Genomic DNA, 24,405 nt, shown 5'->3' with positions numbered 1-24,405 from the left:
GTTGCTGCCTTACAGTGCTAGAGACCTGGGTTCGATCCTAACTACGGGTGCTGTCTGTACGGAGTTTGTACATTCTCCCCGTGACCTGCATAGGTTTTCTCCGGGATCTCCGGTTTCCTACCGCACTCCAGAGAAGTGCAGGTTAATTGGCTTGGTATAATTAAGTTGTCCCAAGTGTATGTAGGATAGCGTTAGTGCGATGGGATCGCTGGTCAGCGCGGACTCTGTTGGCCGAAAGGCCTGTTTCTGTGTATCTTTAAACAAAACTAAAAATTGCTCCATTGTGTCTATTGGTGATGATTTGCCAAATGCCTGTCCTTCCCACCACCTGAATACTATGGGTCATCTGTAGGATTCACAGCAACAACTTGATAAGGCTTCTTTGACAGGGGCTCACAATACTGCAGCCTCCAATTCCTAGAAGGACAAGAAGGGCTTCAAAATAACCCAATGATCTATGGATCAAAAAGCCTATGAGTTGTGGTACAAAAATTAGTGGAGAGGATATGAAGGGTGAGATATGCATACATTTGGGAAGGGTTGATTACGGATATTCTGCATGTTTAGTGTGAGGGAGATGGCGTCTCATTAATTTGATTGAGGCTTTGGAAGAAGTAACCCAAGAAGGTTGAGTAGGGCAGGTTGTAGAGATAGTCTAAATGGACTTCAGCAAGGCCTTTGATAAGAGTCCACGCACTAATCTGGTCTGGAAGGTTAGATCGCATGGGATGGCATCCAGGGAGAGGTAGCTAACTGCTTACACAGTTGGCTTCCTGGTAGGAAGCAGAGGGTTATGGTGTAAAGTTGTGTTGAGGGGTTATCATAAGAAGTGTATAAATTCACACGGGGAATAGATGGGATATGCCAAGAATGTTTTTCCCATGGTAGGGGAATCAAGAGATAGAGGGCATAGATTTATGGTGAAAAGGGAAAGATTTAATGGGAACCTGAGGGGCACCTTTTTCACAGATGGTGCTGGGTATATGGAATAAGTTGCTGGAGGAAGTTGAGGCAGAGACAATAACAACATTTAAGAGATATTTGGAATTGTACATGGGTAGGAATGGTTAGGAGGAATATGGACAAAGCGATGGCAAATGGGACGAGCTTAGATACGGCATGTTGGTCGGCATGAATGGGTTGGGCCCAAGGGCTTGTTTCAGCGCTGTATTACACTGAGAAGGATAGCAGACAAATGGGGATAATACCATCTCACATTGAATAGTGACTTGTGGTTTTGAACTATATTGCCTTCATTACTGCTGGAATAATTTTCTGGAATTGACTACCTAATGGCATACTTTCACCACACAATCTTCAGCAAATCCTGATGAAAACCAACAATCTCCATTTCAAGGGATCACAGAAAACATTGAAGATTGTGACACAGAAGGAAGCCCATCACATTTATGCCATTGTGAAAGATCTGCCCTATCTACCGTCTTCCTTTGCTTGGACGAGTGCCCTGCAGTTCATGGTTCTTCAAGTTCATATACACGTCCATTCGAAATGTGTTTAGGGCTTCTGCTTCTCCCAGCCTTTCAGGCAGTAAGCTCCAAGCACCGAGTCAAGAATCAAGAGTGTTTTATTGTTATATGTCCCAGATAGAACAATGAAATTCTTACTTGCAGCAGCACAACAGAATATGTCAACACAGTACACTGTAAACAATATAAGAAATGAGAAAAAAAAGTTCAGTGTGTGTTTTCTATAATACCCACACATATAAAAATAAACAAACAATAATAGTGCAGAAAAACATATATACATATACATATATATTATACATACATAGTCATAGAGTGATACAGTGTGAAAATAGGCCCTTCGGCCCAACTTGCTCATACCGGCCAACATATCCCACCTCCACTAGTCCCACCTGCCTGAGTTTGGTCCATATTCCTCCAAACCTGTCCTATCCATGTATCTAACTGTTTCTTAAATGTCGGGATATTCCCAGCCTCAACTACCTCCTCTGGCAGCGTACTCCATACACCCACCACCCTTTGTGTGAAAAAAAATTACCCCATAAAAAGTTACCTCTTAAAAATATTTAAAACAAAAAAACATTGAAATCATACTTCTACAATGCACTAAAACATGATTTTAATACATCAATACATATTTTCCCCTTCAACGTTAAACCTATGTCCTCTGATCCTCGATTCACCTACTCTGGGCAAGAGACTTTGTGCATCTACCCATCTATTCCTCTCATTATTTTATACATATTATATGCATATATATATATCTTTTAGGACCGAGATGAGAAAAACATTTTTCACACAGAGAGTGGTAAATCTGTGGAATTCTCTGCCACAGAAGGTAGTTGAGGCCAGTTCATTGGCTATATTTAAGAGGGAGTTAGATGTGGCCCTTGTGACTAAAGGGATCAGGGGGTATGGAGAGAAGGCAGGTACAGGATACTGATGATCAGCCATGATCATATTGAATGGCATATTTTCTATGTTTCTATACACACACACACACATAAAATACTAAAAATAATAGTGCAATAATAACAATAATAGTCTATGTCTTTTCCACTTTACATTATGGAGGCCTCGCATAATTGTGCAGGAAATAAGTCAAACATCAGCCTCCTTGGTTCCAAAGGAAACAACCCCAACTAATCCAATCTTTCCTCAAAAATAAGAATTTCCAGTGGAAAGTAATATTGTAACCCATCTGTGCATCTTCTCAATTATAATCAGATCCTTCCTGTGATTTGGTGAACAGAATAAAATGTCGTCAAGGGACTGGCAATAAATGCCAACCTTACCATCTACACTCACATCACAGCCATTAATTCTTCAAAGTTTCTTGGCTTTGATTACATATTACATCTTTTTATATTGACCCTCTGAATATTAATGGTGATGCACTGTTCCCTGCCTTTTATTATCTATTCATTCAGTTGAACAGGCTGAGGTTGTTATGTATGCCAAAATAAAATGCACAATGATTAATTAGAAGCAGTGAAATTGGAAATTCACCAGCGATTATGAGATCTATTTTAGAATCTGCCTTGTCAGCATATTTAGTTAATGCAACATAAATTATAATTAAAGGATACTTGGTTCAAAATTATTATTTTTTTTAATACATTCAACTGAGGAAGTTGAATTACACCATCTCTCAGTTTAATGCTAGTGTAAATGTGCAATCCGTAGTCTGCCTTTCTAACTCACACTCTTGGAGATGTGCAAGGCACAAAATGTCTCCATGGTGCTTTTAAAAACATGTTTTTATCCAAATAAAGTTTTTGAAAATTAAACTCTAGTTTTGTTTATCAAAAAAATGACTGTGAAAACTTAAGAGAAAAACATACTAAGACATGAGGGGGATAGATGGGTTGAAAGCATGGTATTTTACCCAGTTGGGGAATCAAGAACCATAGGACATAAGTTTAAGGTGGGAGGGCAAACATTTAATAGGAAACTGAGGTTCAGTTTTCTTTACACAGAAGATGGTGGGTCTATGGAACAAGCTGCTAGAGGAGATACAGTAGCTAAGGCAAGTGTTATAACAACATTTAAAAGACATTTGGACAGGTACATGGATAGGAAATGTTTTGAGAGATATGGGCCAGACATCGGCAGGTGGGACTAGCCTGTTTCCATGCTGTATGACTTCAGCCGGTCAAATGTTACAATTCCTTGGGGACAATCAGTGTAGTCAGAGTCTGTCTGTCCAAATCTAACCAACACACAGTTCTGGACAAAAGAGAAATATAGATGGGGCATTGTGTTCAATTTAGCTGCTACAAGAAACAGTAATAGCTTTGCTAGCTGTAAAACACTTTGGCATGTCCAGAGGTTAAGAAGGGCCCTTTTAAAACCTACATTTCTTTTTTTAAATGTCCAGCTTCAGATAATGGATAAGCACCACAAAAAGACCAATATCAATAGTAAACGGATTAAAAACATTTCAAGTGATAAATTAAATCGTTATTTTGTAATAACGTTTGTAATAACTTTCCCCACAACAACTAGTTTCGATCCTTCTGTTTTATTTCACCAGCACATTCTTGGCTAGGTTAGATTTGCTGTTGAGCCCTTGGTATAATTGGTAGAATAAGTGGTAATTTCTCTTTCAAGCTGACTTGAAATGCAAGTTAGTATATTTTCCTCTGTTTTTAATTTTATTTGTGCCTGGGTTCATGTTAATCTGTTTCTTACATAATGATTTTAATCTTATAGCAAAATGCATAGCTTTATCTAATTTTTCTTATTCTTCCCGTGTTTTCCAGTTGATCAAAGCACAACATTTATGGGTTTCAATCAGTCAACTGGGGTCTAGGAAAGAGCGTTCACGTTGCGGCCCTGTTTTCACCAATCTTTCCACCACCACACACAAGAAGCTCAAGACAGACATCATTGTATGCAGATGCCGAGAAGTGTGTTCAGCTCTGGCTGTACAACTAATCTTGTGTGTGGGCTCGATAAGAAGAAGAATCAATCAACTCTATTTCGACTAATCAGAAGAACAGTTATTGTGGACAATAAATACAATGGTATTGTAAATGCTTGAATCTTGAGCAAAACACAAAATCTGAAGAAGGGTCCTGACACAAAACATCGTCTATCCATTACCTCTACAGATGCCGCCTGATCGATCCATTGTGTTAGTGCAGCGTTTTGTGTTTTGCTCAAGATTCAAGCATTTACAATTCCTCTCTATGCCTTAAAAAATATCCACTGATTTGACTTCCACAGCCCTCTGTGGCAATGAGTTCCACAAATGAGTTCCACAGATGGTTACTACCCTCTGACTAAAGAAGTTCCTCCTCACCTCCTTTCTAAAAGAGCGCCCTTTAATTATGAGGCTATGACCTCTTTTCCTAGACTCTCAAAACAGTGGAAACATCCTTTCCACATCCACTCTATCCGTGCCTTTCATTATTCTGGGCAATCTTATTGTTAATGCTTGATGCATAAATGGCAAAATATTCCTTTTGGCTACGGTAAGGTCACCATAACCTGCACTTCCTTTTGCCTAATTTTTTTACTGACTAAATTAAAATGCCCAGTCTCTTACTACTTTTCCCTTCCTTCTGTTCCGTGAGACAGAGCACCAGATTTCTGAGAATTTTGACAAGGGTCATGATTGCTGATGCTCACATCAGTGGTTCAGGATACACGCTGAACTGGATCGAACCTGTGTGTGTCTTTGGCATTTTGCATGACCATTTATGGACCTAAATTAGCACTCCGTGTCTTCGTGCTGTGAGGGAAGGTTTAATTCTGGTGCAATGAGGAAAAATCATGCTCTTGTCGTCTGACTGTGGTTCTACTCGGAGCTGAAACAATGAAACCATACAAAGCCCATTGGCCCTTCCAATTCAGCCTGGGTGAGTAGAGGCACCATCAGCAGTTCTGAACACAATATGCTTGAGAATAATATTATTGGGAGGAATAGAGCAGTTCAGTAGAATGGCAGTGATATTTTTATAAGGCCAACTATATCGCAAAGCCATGGCAGACTAGTATCATTATTTGTCTTATTGTTTCCTATTTTCCTGAGGATCAGATGCGGAGGGCATTTGAATCTCAGTGACGAAGTAGCTTTGTTCAGGAAGAAAAACTGGAGAAGATAATTTTCAAAAAGATGATGTTAGTTGAATTTTTAGAAATTTTCAGTAAACTGAAACACTATTGGTTTTGATAAGATGGGTAATAGGAAACTATTTGCACTGAAAGGAGTGTATGACTAGAAGACATAGGTTCATGGTATTGGCAAGAAACCCAGTGAGAGTTTAGTTAAAATATTTACAGAGTTATTGTGCTCTGCAATGTACTAGCGAAAACAGTGATGGAAACAGGGTCGTGATTTTCAAAAGAAAATTATATAAATACTTGGAAAGTGTAAGGAGGAAGATGTGATAATTGGTAGCCCTTCAGTATTGCCACAAGCAAAATGGACAAAATAGTCCTTTTCAGTGTGATTCGGTGAAAAAAACGTGGAAATTTAAGCAAGAAACAAGAAAGAACAGATCTTTTGGTAAATGAAAATTTAACAAGTATGTGATACGAAGACTGTGTCTAAAAAAAAAAAGATTTTTAAGGAAGATTACTGTCTCTAAACAACCTTCAAGATTTTTAAGGAAGATGGAAGAACAGAGGGATCTGGGAATAACTGTGCACAGTTCCCTGAAAGTGGAATCTCATGTAGATAGGGTGGTAAAGAAAGCTTTTGGTGTGCTGGCCTTTATAAATCAGAGCATTGAGTATAGAAGTTGGGATGTAATGTTAAAATTGTACAAGGCATTGGTGAGGCCAATTCTGGAGTATGGGGTACAATTTTGGTCGCCTAATTATAGGAAGGATGTCAACAAAATAGAGCGAGTACAGAGGAGATTTACTAGAATGTTGCCTGGGTTTCAGCAACTAAGTTACAGAGAAAGGTTGAACAAGTTAGGGCTTTATTCTTTGGAGCGCAGAAGGTTAAGGGGGGACTTGATAGAGGTTTTTAAAATGATGAGCGGGATAGACAGAGTTGACGTGGAAAAGCTTTTCCCACTGAGAGTAGGGAAGATTCAAACAAGGGGACATGACTTGAGAATTAAGGGACTGAAGTTTAAGGGTAACATGAGGGGGAACTTCTTTACTCAGAGAGTGGTAGCTGTGTGGAATGAGCTTCCAGTGAAGGTGGTGGAGGCAGGTTCGTTTTTATCATTTAAAAATAAATTGGATAGTTATATGGATGGGAAAGGAATGGAGGGTTATGGTCTGAGCGCAGGTATATGGGACTAGGGGAGATTATGTGTTCGGCACGGACTAGAAGGGTCGAGATGGCCTGTTTCCGTGCTGTAATTGTTATATGGTTATATGGTTATATTACAACATGCAGAGCTTGAAGAGACATGTATCTATCCACTTATGTTGAGTGGAAAGTGAAGTGCTGTGTTATATCAGTGAGATAATGAACAAAAGGAAATATAGGTATTATTCATTACTATTATAACCACATATTTTTACACTTTCTCATCCACAATAATTGGTTCAAGTTTAAATAAGAATATGGAGATGTCAGACATACAGTACATAGATTTCATTTTATCTCCCTCCGCGGATTGAGTTTTTGAGAAATACAAGACATTCTTTAAACCAAGTTAATTCTATCTATATTTTTATCGTTTCATTATTTTATGTAGAATAAGCCAGTCGATTGTGCAATAAATATAATTTGGAGACTTAACAAATAATGCTTTAAATTGTTTAGACATTTTTTATTAGGTGACGTTAGAATCTACTTCTCAATGTATTTAAAAATGCCAACTCAAGCCTTTAAAAAGTTATATTAATCCAATATAAAGAACTTTTCACTTTCATTGTGAAAATGTGCATGAGATATAATTTGAATTGTCCAATGAAGAGAATTGTAATCAGGTTTTGTCCTTAAGGAGATTTACATTTTGCTGCTGTCACTTGAATTTATATATGGAGTAACTCAGCGGGACAGGCAGCATCTCAAAGAGAAGGAATGGGTGACGCTTCGGGTCAAGACCCTTCTTCAGACTATATATATACAGTATATATATAACATTTCTCTCATTAATTCTAAAAAATGAGTCCATTAAATCTTCTGTGGGTGTGGTTGACCAGATTACAAGAGCAGAGTTAAACCTTTCCGTGCTCCTTTCCAAGTGTCTTTCAAGTCTCTTAATTGTGCTGCTTCTATTACTTCGGTTGACATCTCATTCCATATCCGCACCACTCTCTGTGTGAAAATAAATGGGGAACTCTCTTCATTGGAACTCGCTTCCTCAAAGGACAGTGGAAGCAGAGTCTGAATATTTTAAGATTAGAGGTAGATGGAGTCTTAATAAGCAAAGCGGTAAAGACACTGTGGCTAGGTAAGAATGTGGAGCTGAGGTTCCAGGCATCTTACCCATCATCTTATCGAATGGTGGAGCAGGCTAGAAAGACCACACGGCGTACTGCTCCTAATGGAGTTGTTTGCATGTATATGTCTCATTAGTTGTAAACTATGTTGGGACGTCTTGAGTTGGTGAAAGGTATGAAATAATGAGAGCAGTTCTTTCGCCATAACCCTGTGGTAAACTAGGGACCCGATTTTAAGGTATATCTTAGAGCCGGAGAGTTCAATGCAGAGATTCATGCACCTGATGGTATCTATCCCAGGTCATTGAGAGAGACAATATAGGATATTGCTGGGATCTTGAAGGAGATCTTTGTATCATCTCATGTCACAGGTCAAGTCACAGAAGTCAATATTCTTACCAATCTTATTCTTTTGTTTAAATAAGGCAGTTAGGATTATACAGCAAATCATACATTGGTGAGCTTGGTGATGGTGTCAGGGAAGCTTTGGAGAGGATCATTAGGGATAGTATTTATTTGCATTTGGAAAAGCAACAGTTTATTAGGGCTGGTGAGTAGAGCTTTGTGCTAGGGAGGTCATGTTTCATAAACTTGACTGAGTGTTTTGAGATGACAGAGATGATTTAGTTTAGTTTAGTTTATTTTAGTTTTAGTCTAGAGATACAGCGCGGAAACAGGCCCTTCAGCCCACCGAGTCTGCACCGACCAGCGATCCCCACACATTAACACAATCCGACACACGCTAGGGACAATTTACATATACACCAAGCCAATTTACCTTCATACCTGTACGTCTTTGGCTCGTGGGGGGAAAACGAATATCTCGGAGAAAACCCACGCAGGTCACGGGGAGAACGTACAAACTCCGTACAGACAGCACCCATAGTCGGGATCGAACCTGGGTCACCGGTGCTGCAAGCGCTGTAAGTCAGCAACTCTCCCTCTGTGCCGCCCAGTTGATGAGGGTAGGGTAGCAGATGTTGTCCACATGAACGTTAGTACGATATTTTACAAAGTCCTCCACGGTAGACTGATCCAGAAGATTAGGATGCATGGGATCCACGATGACCTGGTAGATTGGATTCGAAATGGGCTTGGGTGCAGAAGGATGGGTGTTTTTCTGATTGCATGTTTCTGACCAGTGGTGTTCCGCAAGGATAAGTGCCGCCGTTTGTGATATATTTGAATGATTTACGATACGATACGATAGAACTTTATTAAACTTTTTTTTTAAAAGTTCTATCGTATCGTTAGATTTCATTTGCATGAAAATGTAGACGGGCTGATCAGTAAGTTTTGCAGATGACACAAACATTGTTGGAGTTGTGGACACTGAACAGGATTGTCAAAGGATACAGCAGGATATAGATCGTTGGAAATATGGGAGGAGAAAACGCAGATGGAGTTTTTTCCCTGACAAATTTACCACTCAGATCTTCTTTTACCACTCAGATCATTCAGAAATTCTACCAAACTGATTCCTGGGATGTCAGGACTTTCATATGAAGAAAGACTGGGTAGACTCGGCTTGTACTCGCTAGAATTTAGAAGATTGAGGGAGGATCTTATAGAAACTTACAAAATTCTTAAGGGGTTGGACAGGCTAGGTGCAGGAAGATTGTTCCCGATGTTGGGGAAGTCCAGAACAAGGGGTCACAGTTTAAAGATAAGGGGGAAGTCTTTTAGGACTGAGATGAGAAGAACATTTTTCACACAGAGAGTGGTGAATCTCTGGAATTCTCTGCCACAGAAGGTAGTTGAGGCCAGTTCATTGGCTGTATTTAAGAGGGAGTTAGATGTGGCCCTTGTGGCTAAAGGGATCAGGGGGTATGGAGAGAAGGCAGGTACAGGATACTGAGTTGGATGATCAGCTATGATCATATTGAATGGTGGTGCCGGTTCGGAGGGCTGAATGGACTACTCCTGCACCTATTTTCTATGTTTCTATGTTTCTTTAATCCTTCTCTTCGAAACTTCTAGATTAGCTGGACCAGTGGTGGAAGGTCATTCTTTAGGCTTGATGTCTGAGACCAGGATGGACACAAAGGGCTTTTGAAGATAGCGGAGTCAGGGGATATGGGGAGAAGGCAGGAACGGGCTACTGATTGTGGATGATCAGCCATGATCACATTGAAAGGCGGTGCTGGTTTGAAGGGCTGAATGGCCTACTCCTGCACCTATTGTCTATTGTAACTCAGCGGGACAGGCAGCATCTCTGGAGAGAAGGAATGGGAGACGTTTCGGGTCGAGACCCTTCCTGTGTCTGTGACCAGGGATCTATGGTGAGAATTTAAATGGACAAAAATGTAGATTAGTTGGTTAGTAAGTTTGCGGACGAGATCAAGATTGCTGGAGTTGCAGACTGTGAGCTGTTAAAGTGTACAGTGTGATACAGATCAGCTACGGAAATGGACAGAGAAATGGCAGATGGAACATTCCAAGAATGTGTGAGGCGTGGGAGGTCGAATGTGGGAGGTCGAATGTAAGGGAAAAGCATACAGTTAACGGTGAGACCTTTAACAGCATTGATATACAAAGGGTTCTTGAGATCCAAGACCTTAGTTCTCTGCAAGTGGTAACACAAGTAAAGAAGGCGTATGATTTGCTTGCATTCATTGGTTGGGGCATTGAGCATAAAACCCCTGTCCCACTTAGGAGACCTATACACGCCACCCAAGGTTTCCATGAGGTCACCGGAGGTTTTGGTCACTCCCCCTAATGGTCAAAAGTGGTTTCCGCGTGGTCGAGGCTTCATCTAGGTTGCTGCTATTTTTTCATCATGATTAAAACCGGCCTTGACTAAAAAGAGGTTGCCGTTTTAAAAATTGATCATTTTTTAGTCGCAGGTCTAGTCGAAGCCGGCGTACTGTATAACCACATGGTATGCCAGCTGCTCTGCAGCGGACAGGAGAGCCCTTCAAAGGGTCATCAACACCGCACAAAAAATCACTGGCTGCCCACTGCCCTCCCTGAAGGACATCTTCAGCTCTCGCTGCCTTGGCAGGGCAGCCAACATCCTGAAGGACCCTTCCCACCCTGGACACAACCTGTTCCACCCGCTGCCCTCTGGCAGACGGTACAGGTCTTTCAAAACTCGCACAAACAGACTCAGAGACAGCTTCTACCCCATAGCCATACGTGAACTTAACAATGCAAAATAAGAAATAACACTCACATTTAACTGAATGGTTCTACCTCAGCTGCTATTATTATTTATCTGTAATTTTTTTTATATGTATCTATTTTTACCTTTTCTTATATATTTAAAATTGCTCTTGTGAATCGCACCGTGGGATTGACTTTTAAATTTCGTTGTACCATGTGCAATGACAATAAAGAGATTCATTCATTCATTCATTCATTCATTCATTCATTCATTCATTCATTCTGCATAGTCGAGAAAGGTTTTCAACATGTGCGTGGGAGGTGGTAGGAGGTTGCAGGTCGATTTTTTTTTGGGTGGCGGGCAAGGTCACCAGAGGTTGCTGTTTAGGTATCCTAAGTGGGACAGGGGCTTAAAAGAGTCAGGAAGTCATGATGGGGCTTTATGGCACTTTGGTTAGACCGCATTTGGCATATTGGGTGTGGTTCTGGTCACCCCATTGCAGGTGTGGAGGTTTTTGAGAGGGTGCAGAAGGGAACTACCAGAATGCTGCATGGATTATAAGGTATAATCTATAAGGAGAGGTTGGATAGACTTGGATTGTTTTCTCTGGAATGCCGAAGGATGAGAGGAGACCTGATGTAAATATACAAACGTATGAGAGGCACAGATAGGGTAGACAATCAGTGTCTTTTCCCCAGGATTGAGCTGTCAAAGATTCAATGGTATGGTTTTAAGGTGAAAGGGGCGAGGTTCAAAGGAGATGCGGGGGGCAAGTTTTTTACACAGGTGGTAAGTACCTGGAATGCACTGTCGGGGGAGTGCTGAAAGCAGATATGATGGTAGTATTTAAGAGGCTCTAGTGAGGCACATGATATGCAGAGAATGGAAGGATATGGACACACATACAGGCAGATGAGATTAGTTTATCTTGGAATTATGTTCGGCACAGACATTGGGGGTTGAAGGAACCGTTCCTGTCCTATACTTTTCTATATTCTATGTTCTGTGCTGTGTAATAACATAGTGACGCTAGTTCAAGTCAAGTCACTTTTATTTCTATAGCACATTTAAAAAACAACTCTCGTTGACCAAAGTGCTTTACATTGGTGGAGGTACTAACGTTATACAACATTGGTTCATAGATTAAGTACATACATAAATACATACATATAGCCCTCACTCAGAGGACGTCAAGAAAGGCTTGAGAGTAAAGATGAGTTTTAAGTCTCAACTTAAAAGAGTCGATGGAGGGGGCAGTTCTGATGGGAAGGGGGATGCTGTTCCACAGTCTAGGAGCTGCAACTGCAAAGGCCCGGTCGCCCCTGAGCTTATGCCTAGACCGCGGGATGTTCAGTAACCCCAAGTCGACCGATCTGAGGGACCTGGAGGTGGTGTGGTGGGTAAGCAGACTTTTGATGTAGGTGGGGGCAAGCCCGTTAAGGGCTTTGTAGACATAGAGAAGGATCTTGAAATTTATTTGGAACTGCATAGGGAGCCAGTGGAGAGAGGCCAGGATCGGGGTGATGCGGTCCCTTTTTCGGGTGCCCGTCAGGAGTCTCGCTGCGGCGTTTTGGGCCAGTTGCAGGCGGGACAGGGAAGATTGGCTGATGCCAGTGTAAAGGGTGTTGCAGTAATCGAGGCGGGAGGAGATAAATGTGTGGATGATCTTTTCGAGGTCGTCAAACTGGGGGAATTTAGTTAGGGAAAATTATGAATATAGGTCTCTCCCTATCATTAGCACTGTTATTAGCACAGAATGAAATCTCATGATTTAGCCACTGGGGCAATAGTGAACACATAGAATTAAAACAAGCTGATCCTCAGTTACAAAGCGGACTTTGTTAACAGAAACGAGACCATATGAATTTTGTTACATTTTTGCTTTTAAAGGTTCTTTTAATGTCACGGCATTACAATCAATTGGATTGTATATTCATTAAACAATTTTCATCTAGTCCTAATATAATTGTTTTATCACAGGATTGTTTGTTTACCAAACCTACCCAAGTCTGGTTGCATCTTAAAGGCCCAATAGATTTGTTTCCCATTTCCCAGGTACAAAAACCAAAGCCTACAATACTGACCCCTGCTGCCACAATTGAACACAACTCGTTTAAATGATCTGTGTAGGAAGGAACTGCAGATGCTGGTTTAAACTGAAGATAGACACAAAAAGCTGGAGTAACTCATCGCGTCAGACAGCATCTCCGGAGAAAAGGAATAGGTGATGTTTCGGGTCAAGACCTTTCTTCAGACTGAGAGTCAGGGGAAAGGGAAAGGAGAGAAATAGACAGTGATGCAAGACGATGATATCATCGTTACCTTTTTGCATATCTTTCATTAATTTGTTCTATATCTCTCTACATCACCATCTATAATATATATTTCATTTCACCTTTCCCCTGACTGTCAGTCTGAAGAGGGGTCTCGACCCAAAACATCATATATTCCTTTTCTCCAGAGATGCTGTTTGACCCGCTGAGTTACTCCAGCTTTTAGTGTCTATCTTTAGTTTAACTTATCTCTCAGGGACATTTATTTTCTGACTTTCTGCTCAAATACAGCAAGCACTCTCTCTTCTCTTTCCTGCATTCTTTGGAGCTCTCAGGTCCAAATGTTTCCAGGTGAATGATCTTCTTTGCAACTGGGAAAGTGAGAAAGTATCTTTGATAAATGCTGCCTGACCGACAGTGTATTTTCAACATGAGCTGTTCTTGTTTCAGATTTGTAGAATCTTCATGCTTTTTGATTTTCTGTTTCTTACAATGTGTTTATTTCCTAAATATCTATATCTGAAAAGTCCTGTTTCCTCCCGGCACACTGAAAATACTGAATAAAAGAAATACGTTAACATTGAATAGGGAACTCGATGTTTTATGTTTCTCAACATTCAGTTTTAAACCAAACTCTTTTATTACTAGTATTACAAATAAAAAGCTTTTTCATGGTATCGCGCTAGATAGTGTAAAAACAAGTCACAGAATCAAGGAAAGTCAGGGTTTAATCCCTAGTTAATATCTGTTTAACAATAGAGGAAGAAGCATTGGGAGTAACCAGGACACAAAATCAAGATTCAAGATTCAAGAGAGTTTATTGTCATGTGTCCCTGATAGGACAATGACATTTTTGCTTTGCTTCAGCACAACTGAAAATATTAGGCATGACTACAGAACAGATCAGTGTGGCCGTATACCATTATATAAATATATACACACATGAATAAATAAACTGATAAAGTGCAAATAAACAGATAATGGGCTATTAATGTTCAGAGTTTAGTCCGAGCCGAGTTTAATAGCCTGTTGGCTGTGGGCTGTCATTGTCCATGTCCAAGAGTGGCTTGGTAGCATGATTATTTGTGCATATAAGAATAAACTTGACTTAACCTATGTGCTTCTGAAACTTGGATTGGTTACAGAGGTGAAGGAGAAGAAACCACTGCACAGCAGTTTGGGAAATCATGACAATTCTTCACTGTGAAGACACCTCCTTCATATTGCCTGGCACTATAAATGTACCAAAAACGATGAACTCAGAAAAAAATTGCTAGCTTAAACATAAACATGCATGAAGATCTGTGGGCCATCAGCAGCAGCAAAAATGTGTGCTATCAACCTGTCATCTCATATCCCAACACTCCCTGGAAAAAGCAATCAATACACCACTCACATCCCAATCATTCTTTCTTCTCCCCTCACCCCTTGGCCAGAAAATACAAAAGCTTGAAAGCATGTCCCCCAAAATTCAACAACAGCTTCTTCCTTGCTGTTATCAGACTTTTCAATGGGCCTCTCATAAACTAACAACATATGCCAATCTCCCAGTCTGCCTTGTTGCGACCCTTGCACTTTTTAATCTGCACTTTATCTGTAGCCATAACGTTATACCTCACACTGTTTACTTTGTTTTTGCAGTACCTGTTCTATGCTTTGATTGTACTTATGTATGGTATGATTTTTTAAATATTGCACATAAAACTGAACCTTGATGTACGTGACAATAATAAACCAACACCACTAAACCTCTTTAGTCCTGACACATCCACTCATCAATGTGAGCAGGTAATGTGAGGAGAAAGAGATTTTAATATCTCCATTTGCAACTATGTTCAGCTCATCCCGTGAGAGCTAAAGATAAAGATAAACTGATGCATTGACAGTGTGCTCAGCCAGAAACGCTGCCTGGATAATCCATCTAGGCTACCTCTTGAGATCTTTACAACAGCAGATCTATAGCCAAATTACATCAATAGCTGAGAGTACTGGATACAACAAAGGCTATGGGGTCAGACAACTCTCTGGCTTTAACACTGAAAACCTGCACCTCAGAATCAACAAAGACCAAGCTGTTTCAATGGTTACGTACAAGTAGAAAATTGCTAAGGTTTGCAGAAAGCAAGGCGAATCCAATCCAGCTAACATCCTCATTCAGTCGAATCTTAATCATAGGTAAAGTGAAGGAAACTGCCTTCACAGTGCTAACAAGGATAACTTACTCACCATTAATCTGAATCATTGGTAAAGTGAAGGAAATTGTGCTTGATAGTGTTACCAAGGATAATTTACTCACCAATAATCTGCTCACCAATGCTTAGATTTGGTTTCATCAAGACCACATGGCCCAAAGACATGAAGTCCAGAGATGAAGTGAGAGTTACTGCCCTTGACATGAAAAGAACATTAGACAGCTCATGGCATCGTGCTCTAATAAACCTTAATGGGCATAAAGGTGAAAGAATTCCAATTGTTGGAGTAATACCTGTACAAAGGAACATGTTTGTGGTTGTTGGAAGCCAATCATTCCAGTCCCAGGACTTCCCTGTAGATGTTCCTCGGGATGGATTCTAGACCCAACCATCTTCAGCTGCTTCAACAATGTCTATTCCATTATAAGTTCAGGTGGAACTGTTTATTGTTCAATTTCATCCGTAGTTCCTCAATGAATAAAGCAATTCTACCCGTATGTAGCTAGACCTAAACTACATTCAGCTGATGTAACAAATAAGACTTGTTCTCCAAAAGTGACAGCTAATGATCATCCCCATCAATATCTCCCGCCTCCCAATCTTCATCTTATCTTCTTATATTCTTCAGGTTATCTGCTCAAGTTGACGGAGGTAGTCTCATTTGCCTGCATTTGTCTCATATCCCTCAAAGTCTGCTCAACATTGGTCAAATTGTATAGAATTACTCTAAACAAATCATTTTAATTGATCAAAGGAACTCCTACTGTTATTGGTAATTAATGAACTTCATATAAACATAGAAAATAGGTGCAGGAGTAGGCCATTCGGCCCTTCGAGCCTGCACCGCCATTCAATATGATCATGGCTGATCATCCAACTCAGTATCCTGTACCTGCCTTTTCTCCATACCCCCTGATCCCTTTAGCCACAAGGGCCACATCTAACTCCCTCTTAAATATAGCCAATGAACTGGCCTCAACTACCTTCTGTGGCAGAGAATTCCAGAGATTCACCACTCTCCGTGTGAAAAATGTTTTTCTCATATCGGTCCTAAAAGATTTCCCCCTTATCCTTAAACTGTGACCCCTTATTCTGGACTTCCCCAACATCGGGAACAATCTTCCTGCATCTAGCCTGTCCAACACCTTAAGAATTTTGTACGTTTCTATTAGATCCCCCCTCAATCTTCTAAATTCTAGCGAGTACAAGCCGAGTCTATCCAGTCTTTCTTCATATGAAAGTCCTGACATCCCAGGAATCAGTCTGGTGAACCTTCTCTGTACTCCCTCTATGGCAAGAATGTCCTTCCTCAGATTAGGAGACCAAAACTGTACGCAATACTCCAGATGTGGTCTCACCAAGACCCTGTACAACTGCAGTAGAACCTCCCTGCTCCTATACTCAAAAGAAATTTGAAGAAATGTTGATGTTGAAATGATGGTACATAACTTTGTGTTGCTCTTTCAGCTCTATTTGCTTTCGTTGAATTGGCTGTTGGAGAGGAACAGGAGTTGTCAGTGACCATTGGAAATGTTGCTCCACTTAGCTGCATAATCTCACAGCAGCTTCCATATGACCGTCCTGTGGGTTGGTACTGGTCACCGATGTATCCAGAATGCAGTGGTTCCGATGGCGGCAAGATTCTGGACATTTATCCTGATGGAAGAACAGTATTTGACGAGGAGTTCAAAGGGCGAGTGCTGGTGCACCGATCAAAAATCAAAAAGGGTGACTATTCGATCACCATCAGGGGAGTGATGATACCTGATTCAGGGGAGTTCATCTGTGCCCATGAAGACTTACCTGAGGAGAAGAAAGTGAGACTAATCGTGCAACAAGGTACGTGAGATTAAAGTAGTAGAAGTTGGCAGAAATACTCATCAGGTTGAGCAGCTTCCATGGACAGAGAAGCAGAGGTGACATATCTTCCAAGATTCCAAGATGGCACCCAACCCAGGCAACTATTTGCATGCTAGCCACAGAAGTCGATCTACAATCACATATTACAATTGCACCACACTCTTAAACCTCTAGTCCGACAACAACGTTTTTTACTTTAATTATGATCTTCTTAAATTCCTCTCAGATTTGTCCATACCCTTGGATTATCCTTGAAAGGACTTTGCTGGTTTAACCTTGCACTAAACGTGATTCCCTTATCATGTATCTATACATTGCAATGGCTCGATTGTAATCATGTCTTTTCTTTCCGCTGACTGGATATCATGCAACATGAGTGTTTCACAATATCTCGGTACATATGACAATAAACTAAGCCAAACATTCCAGCGATGACTATTCAGTCAAAGGTAAATTCTCAAACATCTTTCAGAAATTTAACCTTTTCTGCTTCTTGATCTATGCTATGGATTAGCAGAATTGTTCGCTGGGGATGCATGGTCTAGTGTACGCATTAATGGATTTTTCTGTTGTTTTATACTCTTTGTGGCATTTATTCAAGTGAAAACATTCTGATGAAAAGTTCCATCAGACTCCATCAGTCTGAAGAAGGGTTTCGGCCCGAAACGTCACCTATTTCCTTCGCTCCATAGATGCTGCTGCACCCGCTGAGTTTCTCCAGCATTTTTGTGTACCTTCGATCTTCCAGCATCTGCAGTTCCTTCTTGAACACTGATGAAAAGTTATCAGCTTGAAATGTTAATTCTGTTTTTTATCCGATCAGTGATGGATAGGTTTGAGCCAGTCAGAGTATTCGATGATATTGTTTAATGTAGAAAGGAAAGAAATGGGAAAATCAATGTGAAGTACAGAATAACATACTGAGAAGATAAAAGAGATGCATCAAAGTTGAATAAGAGTCCATAAAAGATGTGCTTGAACAGTCAATACTTAGTTGAAAAAGCAGCGCAAAGGAAAGAACATCAATTTAACGATTTATACAAGGGAATTAAATGTAACATCAAGTATGCAGCTAAAACAAAGCTGGGTGGCAGTGTGAGCTGCGAGGAGGATGCTATGAGGCTGCAGGGTGACTTGGATAGGTTGGGTGAGTGGGCAGATGAAAGGCAGCTGCAGTATAATGTGGATAAATGTGAGGTTATCCACCATGGTTTCAAGAACAAGAAGGCAGATTATTATCTGAATGGTGTCGGATGAGGAAAAGGGGAGGTTCAACAAGACTTGGGTGTGCTAGTATATCAGTCACTGAAAGTAAGCATGCAGGGACAGCAGACAGTGAAGAAAGCTAATGGCATGTTGGCCTTCAGAGCGAGAGGAGTTGAGTATAGGAGCAAGGACGTCCCACTGCAGTTGTACAGGGCCCTGGTGAGACCACACCTGGAGTATTGTGTGCAGTTTTGGTCTCCTAATTTGAGGAAGGACATTCTTGCTGTTGAAGGAGTGCAAGCGTAGGTTCATGAGGTTAATTTCTGGTCTGGCAGGACTGACATATGATGAAAGAATGGGTCGACTGGGCTTGTATTCACTGGAATTTAGAAGGATGAGAGGGCATCTTATAGAAACATGTACAATTCTTAAGGGATTGGTCAGGTTAGATGCAGGAAAAATGTTCCTGATGTTGGGTGAGCCCAGAACCAGGGGTCACAATTTAAGAATTAGGTGTGGGCCATTTAGGACTGAGATGAGGAAAAACATTTTCACACAGAGAGTTGTGAATTTGTGGAATTCTCCCCCACAGAAGAAATTGGGGGTCAATTCACTGGATGTTTTCAAGAGAGTGTTAGATAGAGCTCTTTTCCACACTGTATAACTCCATGCCTACTTGGTTGGATAAGCTATTTGGAGTCAACCTAACCACATATGTAATAAAGATGTTTTCTTCTTCAGGGTGCTGGTCTAATCTACATCTGTCCGTGGATCCACCAATTGTGTCAGTTGGAGACAAAGTTACATTAACCTGCACCTATTGTGGAACGAAAACGATAACACCCCGAATCAAATGGCAGTACGATGGATTAGCAATATCAGACACTGGGGTTGTCAGCATAATCAACAGCGGACAATCTCTTGTTATTTCTCGTGTGGATCAGGAGCACCTGAAGAAGTATGGATGTAGCATGGCCAAAAAAGATTCAATTGTGACTGAAATATGCCTGAACATAGGTAAGAAAAAAAAATGCCCAGAGAGTTGTGAATCTGTGGAATTTTCTGCCTCAGAAGGCAGTGAAGGCCAAATCTCTGGATGCTTTCAAGAGAGAGTTAGATAGAGCGCTTAAAGATATCGGAGTCAGGGGATATGGTGAGAAGGCAGGACCGGGGTATGGATTGTGGATGATCAGCCATGATCACAGTGAATGGCGGCGCTGGCTCGAAGAGCCGATTGGCCTACTCCTGCACCTATTGTCGATTGTCTATTGAACAAAGGAATCTGTGAATGCATGTTAAGTGTGAAGGAACTGGAAAATATGGCAAAGTGTTCACTGCATATTGTGCTCAACCCATCGAGAGTTATCATTGCATTAAACGCTCTTCTAAAGTTCCACATGAATCTCGTGTTATCTAAACTAAATATCCCATGTATTCCAAGTTCCTGCTTCCTGTGAAAAAACACAAGTCCTGGGGTTGTTCTCAACTCTTCATCAACCAAAGGAACTGAATCATGTTTGCATCTCATTATTTGTGCCTGCAAACGTACCCTGCAATATAATGTACAAACTAAATAAGACACAAACTGCTGGAGTATCTCAGGAGAGGCTGCATCTCTGGAGAACATGGACAGGTGATGTTTCAGGTCAGGATGCTTCTTCGGAGTCCAAAGACTGACAAAGGGTCCTGACCCGACACGTTGTCTTTTTATGCTCTCCAGAGTTGCTGCCTGATGCTTTGAGTTACATCAGCATTTTTTGTCTTTTTTTGGTAAACCAGCATATTAGATTAGATTAGATTAGATTCAACTTTATTGTCATTGCACATTTACAGTACAACAAAATGGTTTAACCTTGCAGTCATAACATAGAATAAATAACAAAACACACACTCAACACAGTTTAACATCCACCACAGTGAGTCCAGCAGGCACCTCCTCACTGTGATGGAAGGCAAAAGTCCCAAAGTCCTTGTCTCTTCCCTCCTTGTTCTCCCTCTGCGCTGAGGCGATCCTGGCCTCCGATGTTGTGACCCCGCCGGGCGATGGTAAGCAAGTCCTGCGGCTGAATCCGATCTCAGCGAACGGGCCGGTTCAAACTCCGCGGCCCGGGGTGGTCGAAGCTGCCGCCCTCCAGTCCAGCGGACGAAGCTGTTGTTGCGGGAGCCCTGGAAAAACAGGTCACCAACCTATGACCTGCGAGCTCCCGACGCTATCGTCCACTGGGCCCGCGGCCGAACCTCCGAGACTCCGAAGTCGGGTTGCCGCCGCCGGAAAGCCACCACAGCCCCAAAGTCGGGCCGCCGCCACCGCAACGCCACCACAGCCCCGAAGTTGGGCCACCGCAACGCCACCACAGCCCCGAAGTCGGCCAGCTTCGCGAAGGTAAGTAAGTCCTGGCTATGCCTCCGGAGCCTCGAGGTCGGTCTCCATCGGACGACGCCAGCTCCGCCATTAGGCCTCAGCGCAGATGGAGACGGGGGATACGACAAGAAATGGTCGCATCCCCCGAAGGAAGAGACCAAAAACAAGCTTCTCACCCCCCCCCCCCCCCCCCACACATACACAACCCAACAAACCAGAATAAACTGAAACGGGACAAAAAGAAAACAAATAAAAGGAAAAGACAAAACGAACTGCAGGCGAGCCGCAGCTGTAAGGAAGCGCCGCCACTTCCGTGTGTCTATAAATAAAATACTGCGGATATTGAAAATCTGAAATAAAACAGAGTTGCTAGATATATCCAGCAAGTAAGATAGCATCTGTGGAGAGAGAAACGATTAAAGTTCCGAATGATGGTCTTTACTGCTGAGTATTTCTCGCATGTCTTGTTTCATTTTACACTTAAATGTAACATGGGGCCAAAGGATTCAGCTTCAGGAAATTTAGATTAAGGTATCACATAAATAACTTCTAACATGCAGAACTTAGGTTGACGTTGTGCCATTGGCCAATACTGGACTCCACTGCATTTTATTACCAGTCAAAAAAGACGTAAAAAAGAAAGTAAAAATAAAACAGAAAATCATGGAAAAACTCACCAGGACAGGCAGCATCTGTGGAAAGAGAAACAGTTTACTGTCCGAGATGTTTTCATGCAGAGCTGAGATAGAGAGGAACAAGTTAGTTGACAGAAGGTTGTGGAGACAACAATGTGCATTGTTCTGACCATTCAACTGTCTCCATTTCACATACAGCACAAAATTGAACTCTACCTCTTTTCTATGCTTCAACATTTCCCCAGTACTTCCATGTTTTATAATGGCGCGTGGTGGCAAAGACCTCCTTTAGACGCTGCTCCTCTTGATCTGACTATTGGGAAGAAAAAAAAAAGCTAGGCCTAGGTTGTTTTGTCCTTCAAACTCCCATCCTTGTGGAAGTAAGAATTTCATTGTTCTATCTGGGATATATGACAATAAAACACACTTGACTCTTGACATTTTTTTTCTAATACCATAGCCAACATCGTAAACTCTCCTCACTGGTTTATCTTTCTGACAGTTTTATTTTGGCATTAAGAAGTAGGGCGTTTTTGGAGACACATTTTGGAAAGCAAAAGCTATTTTTTCCTCACAGGTGTAAGGGAGGGATTGTAACCCAGGTGACCATTGATAAAATATCTTGCAGCAGATTTTTTCCCTCTCAGTCCCTGCCCTTCAGTTCTTTAGGCCATTGATCTTCCAGTATCCAGTTTGTGATGAAAGTGAATTTGAATTCATCCTTGATTACCTACCTGCATGCCCTTCTACCATAGGTCTCATCTATTGCCTTCAATAACAGAACCTTATCTTAACAGTTATCTTATAGAAACTTACAAAATTCTTAAGGGGTTGGACAGGCTAGATGCAGGAAGATTATTCCCGATGTTGGGGAAGTCCAGAACTAGGGGTCACAGTTTAAGGATAAGAGGGAAGTCTTTTAGGACCGAGATGTGAAAATCATTTTTTACACAGAGAGTGGTGAATCTGTGGAATTCTCTGCCACAGAAGGGTGTTGAGGCCAGTTCATTGGCTATATTTAAGAGGGAGTTAGATGTGGCCCTTGTGGCTAAAGGGATCTATGGAGAGAAGGCAGGGATGGGATACTGAGTTGGATGATCAGCCATGATCATATTGAATGGCGGTGCAGGCTCGAAAGGCCGAATGGCCTACTCCTGCACCTATTTTCTATGTTTCTATGTAACCTTCTTCCTTGCCATGTCCTTGCGAGTAAGCAGTGTATCTTCTGGGATCAATGTATAGCAACAACAAGTGAGAAAAATGTCTTATTTTCTATACAGTCAGATTTCAGTCTTTTGTGCTCCTTCAAGAACCATGGAATTGCTTCCCTGATCTTTACTATTAAATATATTCCTCTCGTAGTATACTGACTTTGGAAAGTTGCACTGAAAGTTTTGGCAGAGTTTTCACTACGTTTTAGATAAAGCAAAGGGAAGGTGTGCAAGGCTTTGGTAGCATATCACGTGTATTAATAACATAATTTATCGCATGAACCCAAATTGGGAGTTATGTTTAATTCGAGGGTGAAGGAACATCGACAGCAGTGATAGTGATGGGAGAGATTTGTTGTCTTGGATAAAAATAATACAAAATATTGGGATATCAAAAACTTTTTAAAATAATTACATTACTCTGCAGGGAAAGGAGGGAGGTGCAAGGATCACATGTAGGCAGATTAGTTTATTGGCATCATTTTGACATGGAATTTGTGGGCAGAAGGGCCAGCTTTTGTTCTGTACGGTTCTGGTTTATGTACATTCATGCTGGCATCTATTCACACACGAGTGCATTACAACAATTTAGTTTTTGCTCTTGTTCACCAACTTAAATTAAATACTGTTTCACTGTTACAGAACTTGATTTCCTAGACATCACGTTTGCTGGAGATTACGATTACCCAGTGAGTACACCAATTCCCGAATTGACAATGACATCAACCACCCAAGAAAGCACCACGACTGTGGCACCAAAACCCGAGACCACAAACGCTTCACCGAACGTGTGGAATGGTGTAGAGTGGATGCAGGACACCTCTTCCGTTACAAGTCGGCAACCGGAAAATTTCCCCACCACAGTAACGGATCCTGTAAAACCCATGGAAACATCAGATCCATGGAACGAGGACGTAATTCCTGGTCAGCTGGGAGCCACTGAAAAGCTCTGTCCAGTCGTGGTAGGAAATGACAGGAGGGGTGACTTTCCAACGTACCTGTGCATCATACTTGCTGGAATTCTCCTGTTGATATTAATCGGGTTCCTCACCAAGAGATACAGAAGATTCTGTAAATGTAACTATTCCCTTTTAAGATGTATTTCTTTAACTACTAATTGAACGCCAGTGTAACAGTTGGATTTAGTTTTAGTTTAGTCACACAGCATGGAAACAGGCCTTCAATCCACCTTGATCGTTGATCACCTGTTCACACTAGGTCTATCTTATCCCACCTTCTGATTCACTCCCTACACACGATGAGCAATTCACAAGGCCAATACAAACCCACACGTCTTTAGGATATGGGAGGACACTGGAGCACCCATAGGAAACTCACAGAGAGAGAGCGTGCAAACTCCACACAGTCAGGATCAAACCCGGGCCTCAGGCGTGGTGAGGCAGCAGATCTACCAACTTTTTATTGTTTAGTATTTTGTCACATGTACCTAGGTGCTAACCAGTCAGTAGAAAGACAATACATGATTACAATCGATCCATCCGCAGTGTAACAGATACATAATAAAGGGAATAACATGAATAACATGATAAAGTCCAGAAAGGCCCGATCAAAGATAGTCCGAGTCTCCAGTGAGGTAGATAGTAACTCAGAACTGCTAAGATGTGGTCCAATCATCCCCAATATGATCTCAGTTGTTGCTGAATACAGATTTTATTAGTGACAACTAGGCATACAGGGGATAATTCCAATTGG

At 41.4% G+C, this 24,405-nt stretch overlaps 1 protein-coding gene across 2 annotated transcripts in view; it reads left to right on the top strand.

Moving 5' to 3' along the window:
* Window positions 1-5,212: 5,212 nt before the first annotated feature.
* Window positions 5,213-24,405, top strand: part of LOC116974607 — a 40,838-nt gene continuing 21,645 nt past the window's right edge. Inside the window, exons 1-4 of one of the 2 annotated variants that reach the window (XM_033023267.1) lie at window positions 5,213-5,353; window positions 16,886-17,257; window positions 19,226-19,501; window positions 23,350-23,769. In XM_033023267.1, coding sequence (XP_032879158.1) covers window positions 5,311-5,353; window positions 16,886-17,257; window positions 19,226-19,501; window positions 23,350-23,769 — 1,111 coding nt within the window. In that variant the 5' untranslated portion in view covers window positions 5,213-5,310. Of the gene's footprint in view, window positions 5,354-16,885; window positions 17,258-19,225; window positions 19,502-23,334; window positions 23,770-24,405 lie in introns of both variants that reach the window. The other variant, XM_033023266.1, reaches the window with a different exon arrangement.

The sequence above is a fragment of the Amblyraja radiata genome, chromosome 6 (assembly GCF_010909765.2).
Source record: "Amblyraja radiata isolate CabotCenter1 chromosome 6, sAmbRad1.1.pri, whole genome shotgun sequence".
NCBI classification, from domain to species: domain Eukaryota; kingdom Metazoa; phylum Chordata; class Chondrichthyes; order Rajiformes; family Rajidae; genus Amblyraja; species Amblyraja radiata.
Note: the sequence above shows the minus strand (reverse complement) of the source record. Positions and strands in the feature narration are given on the sequence as shown.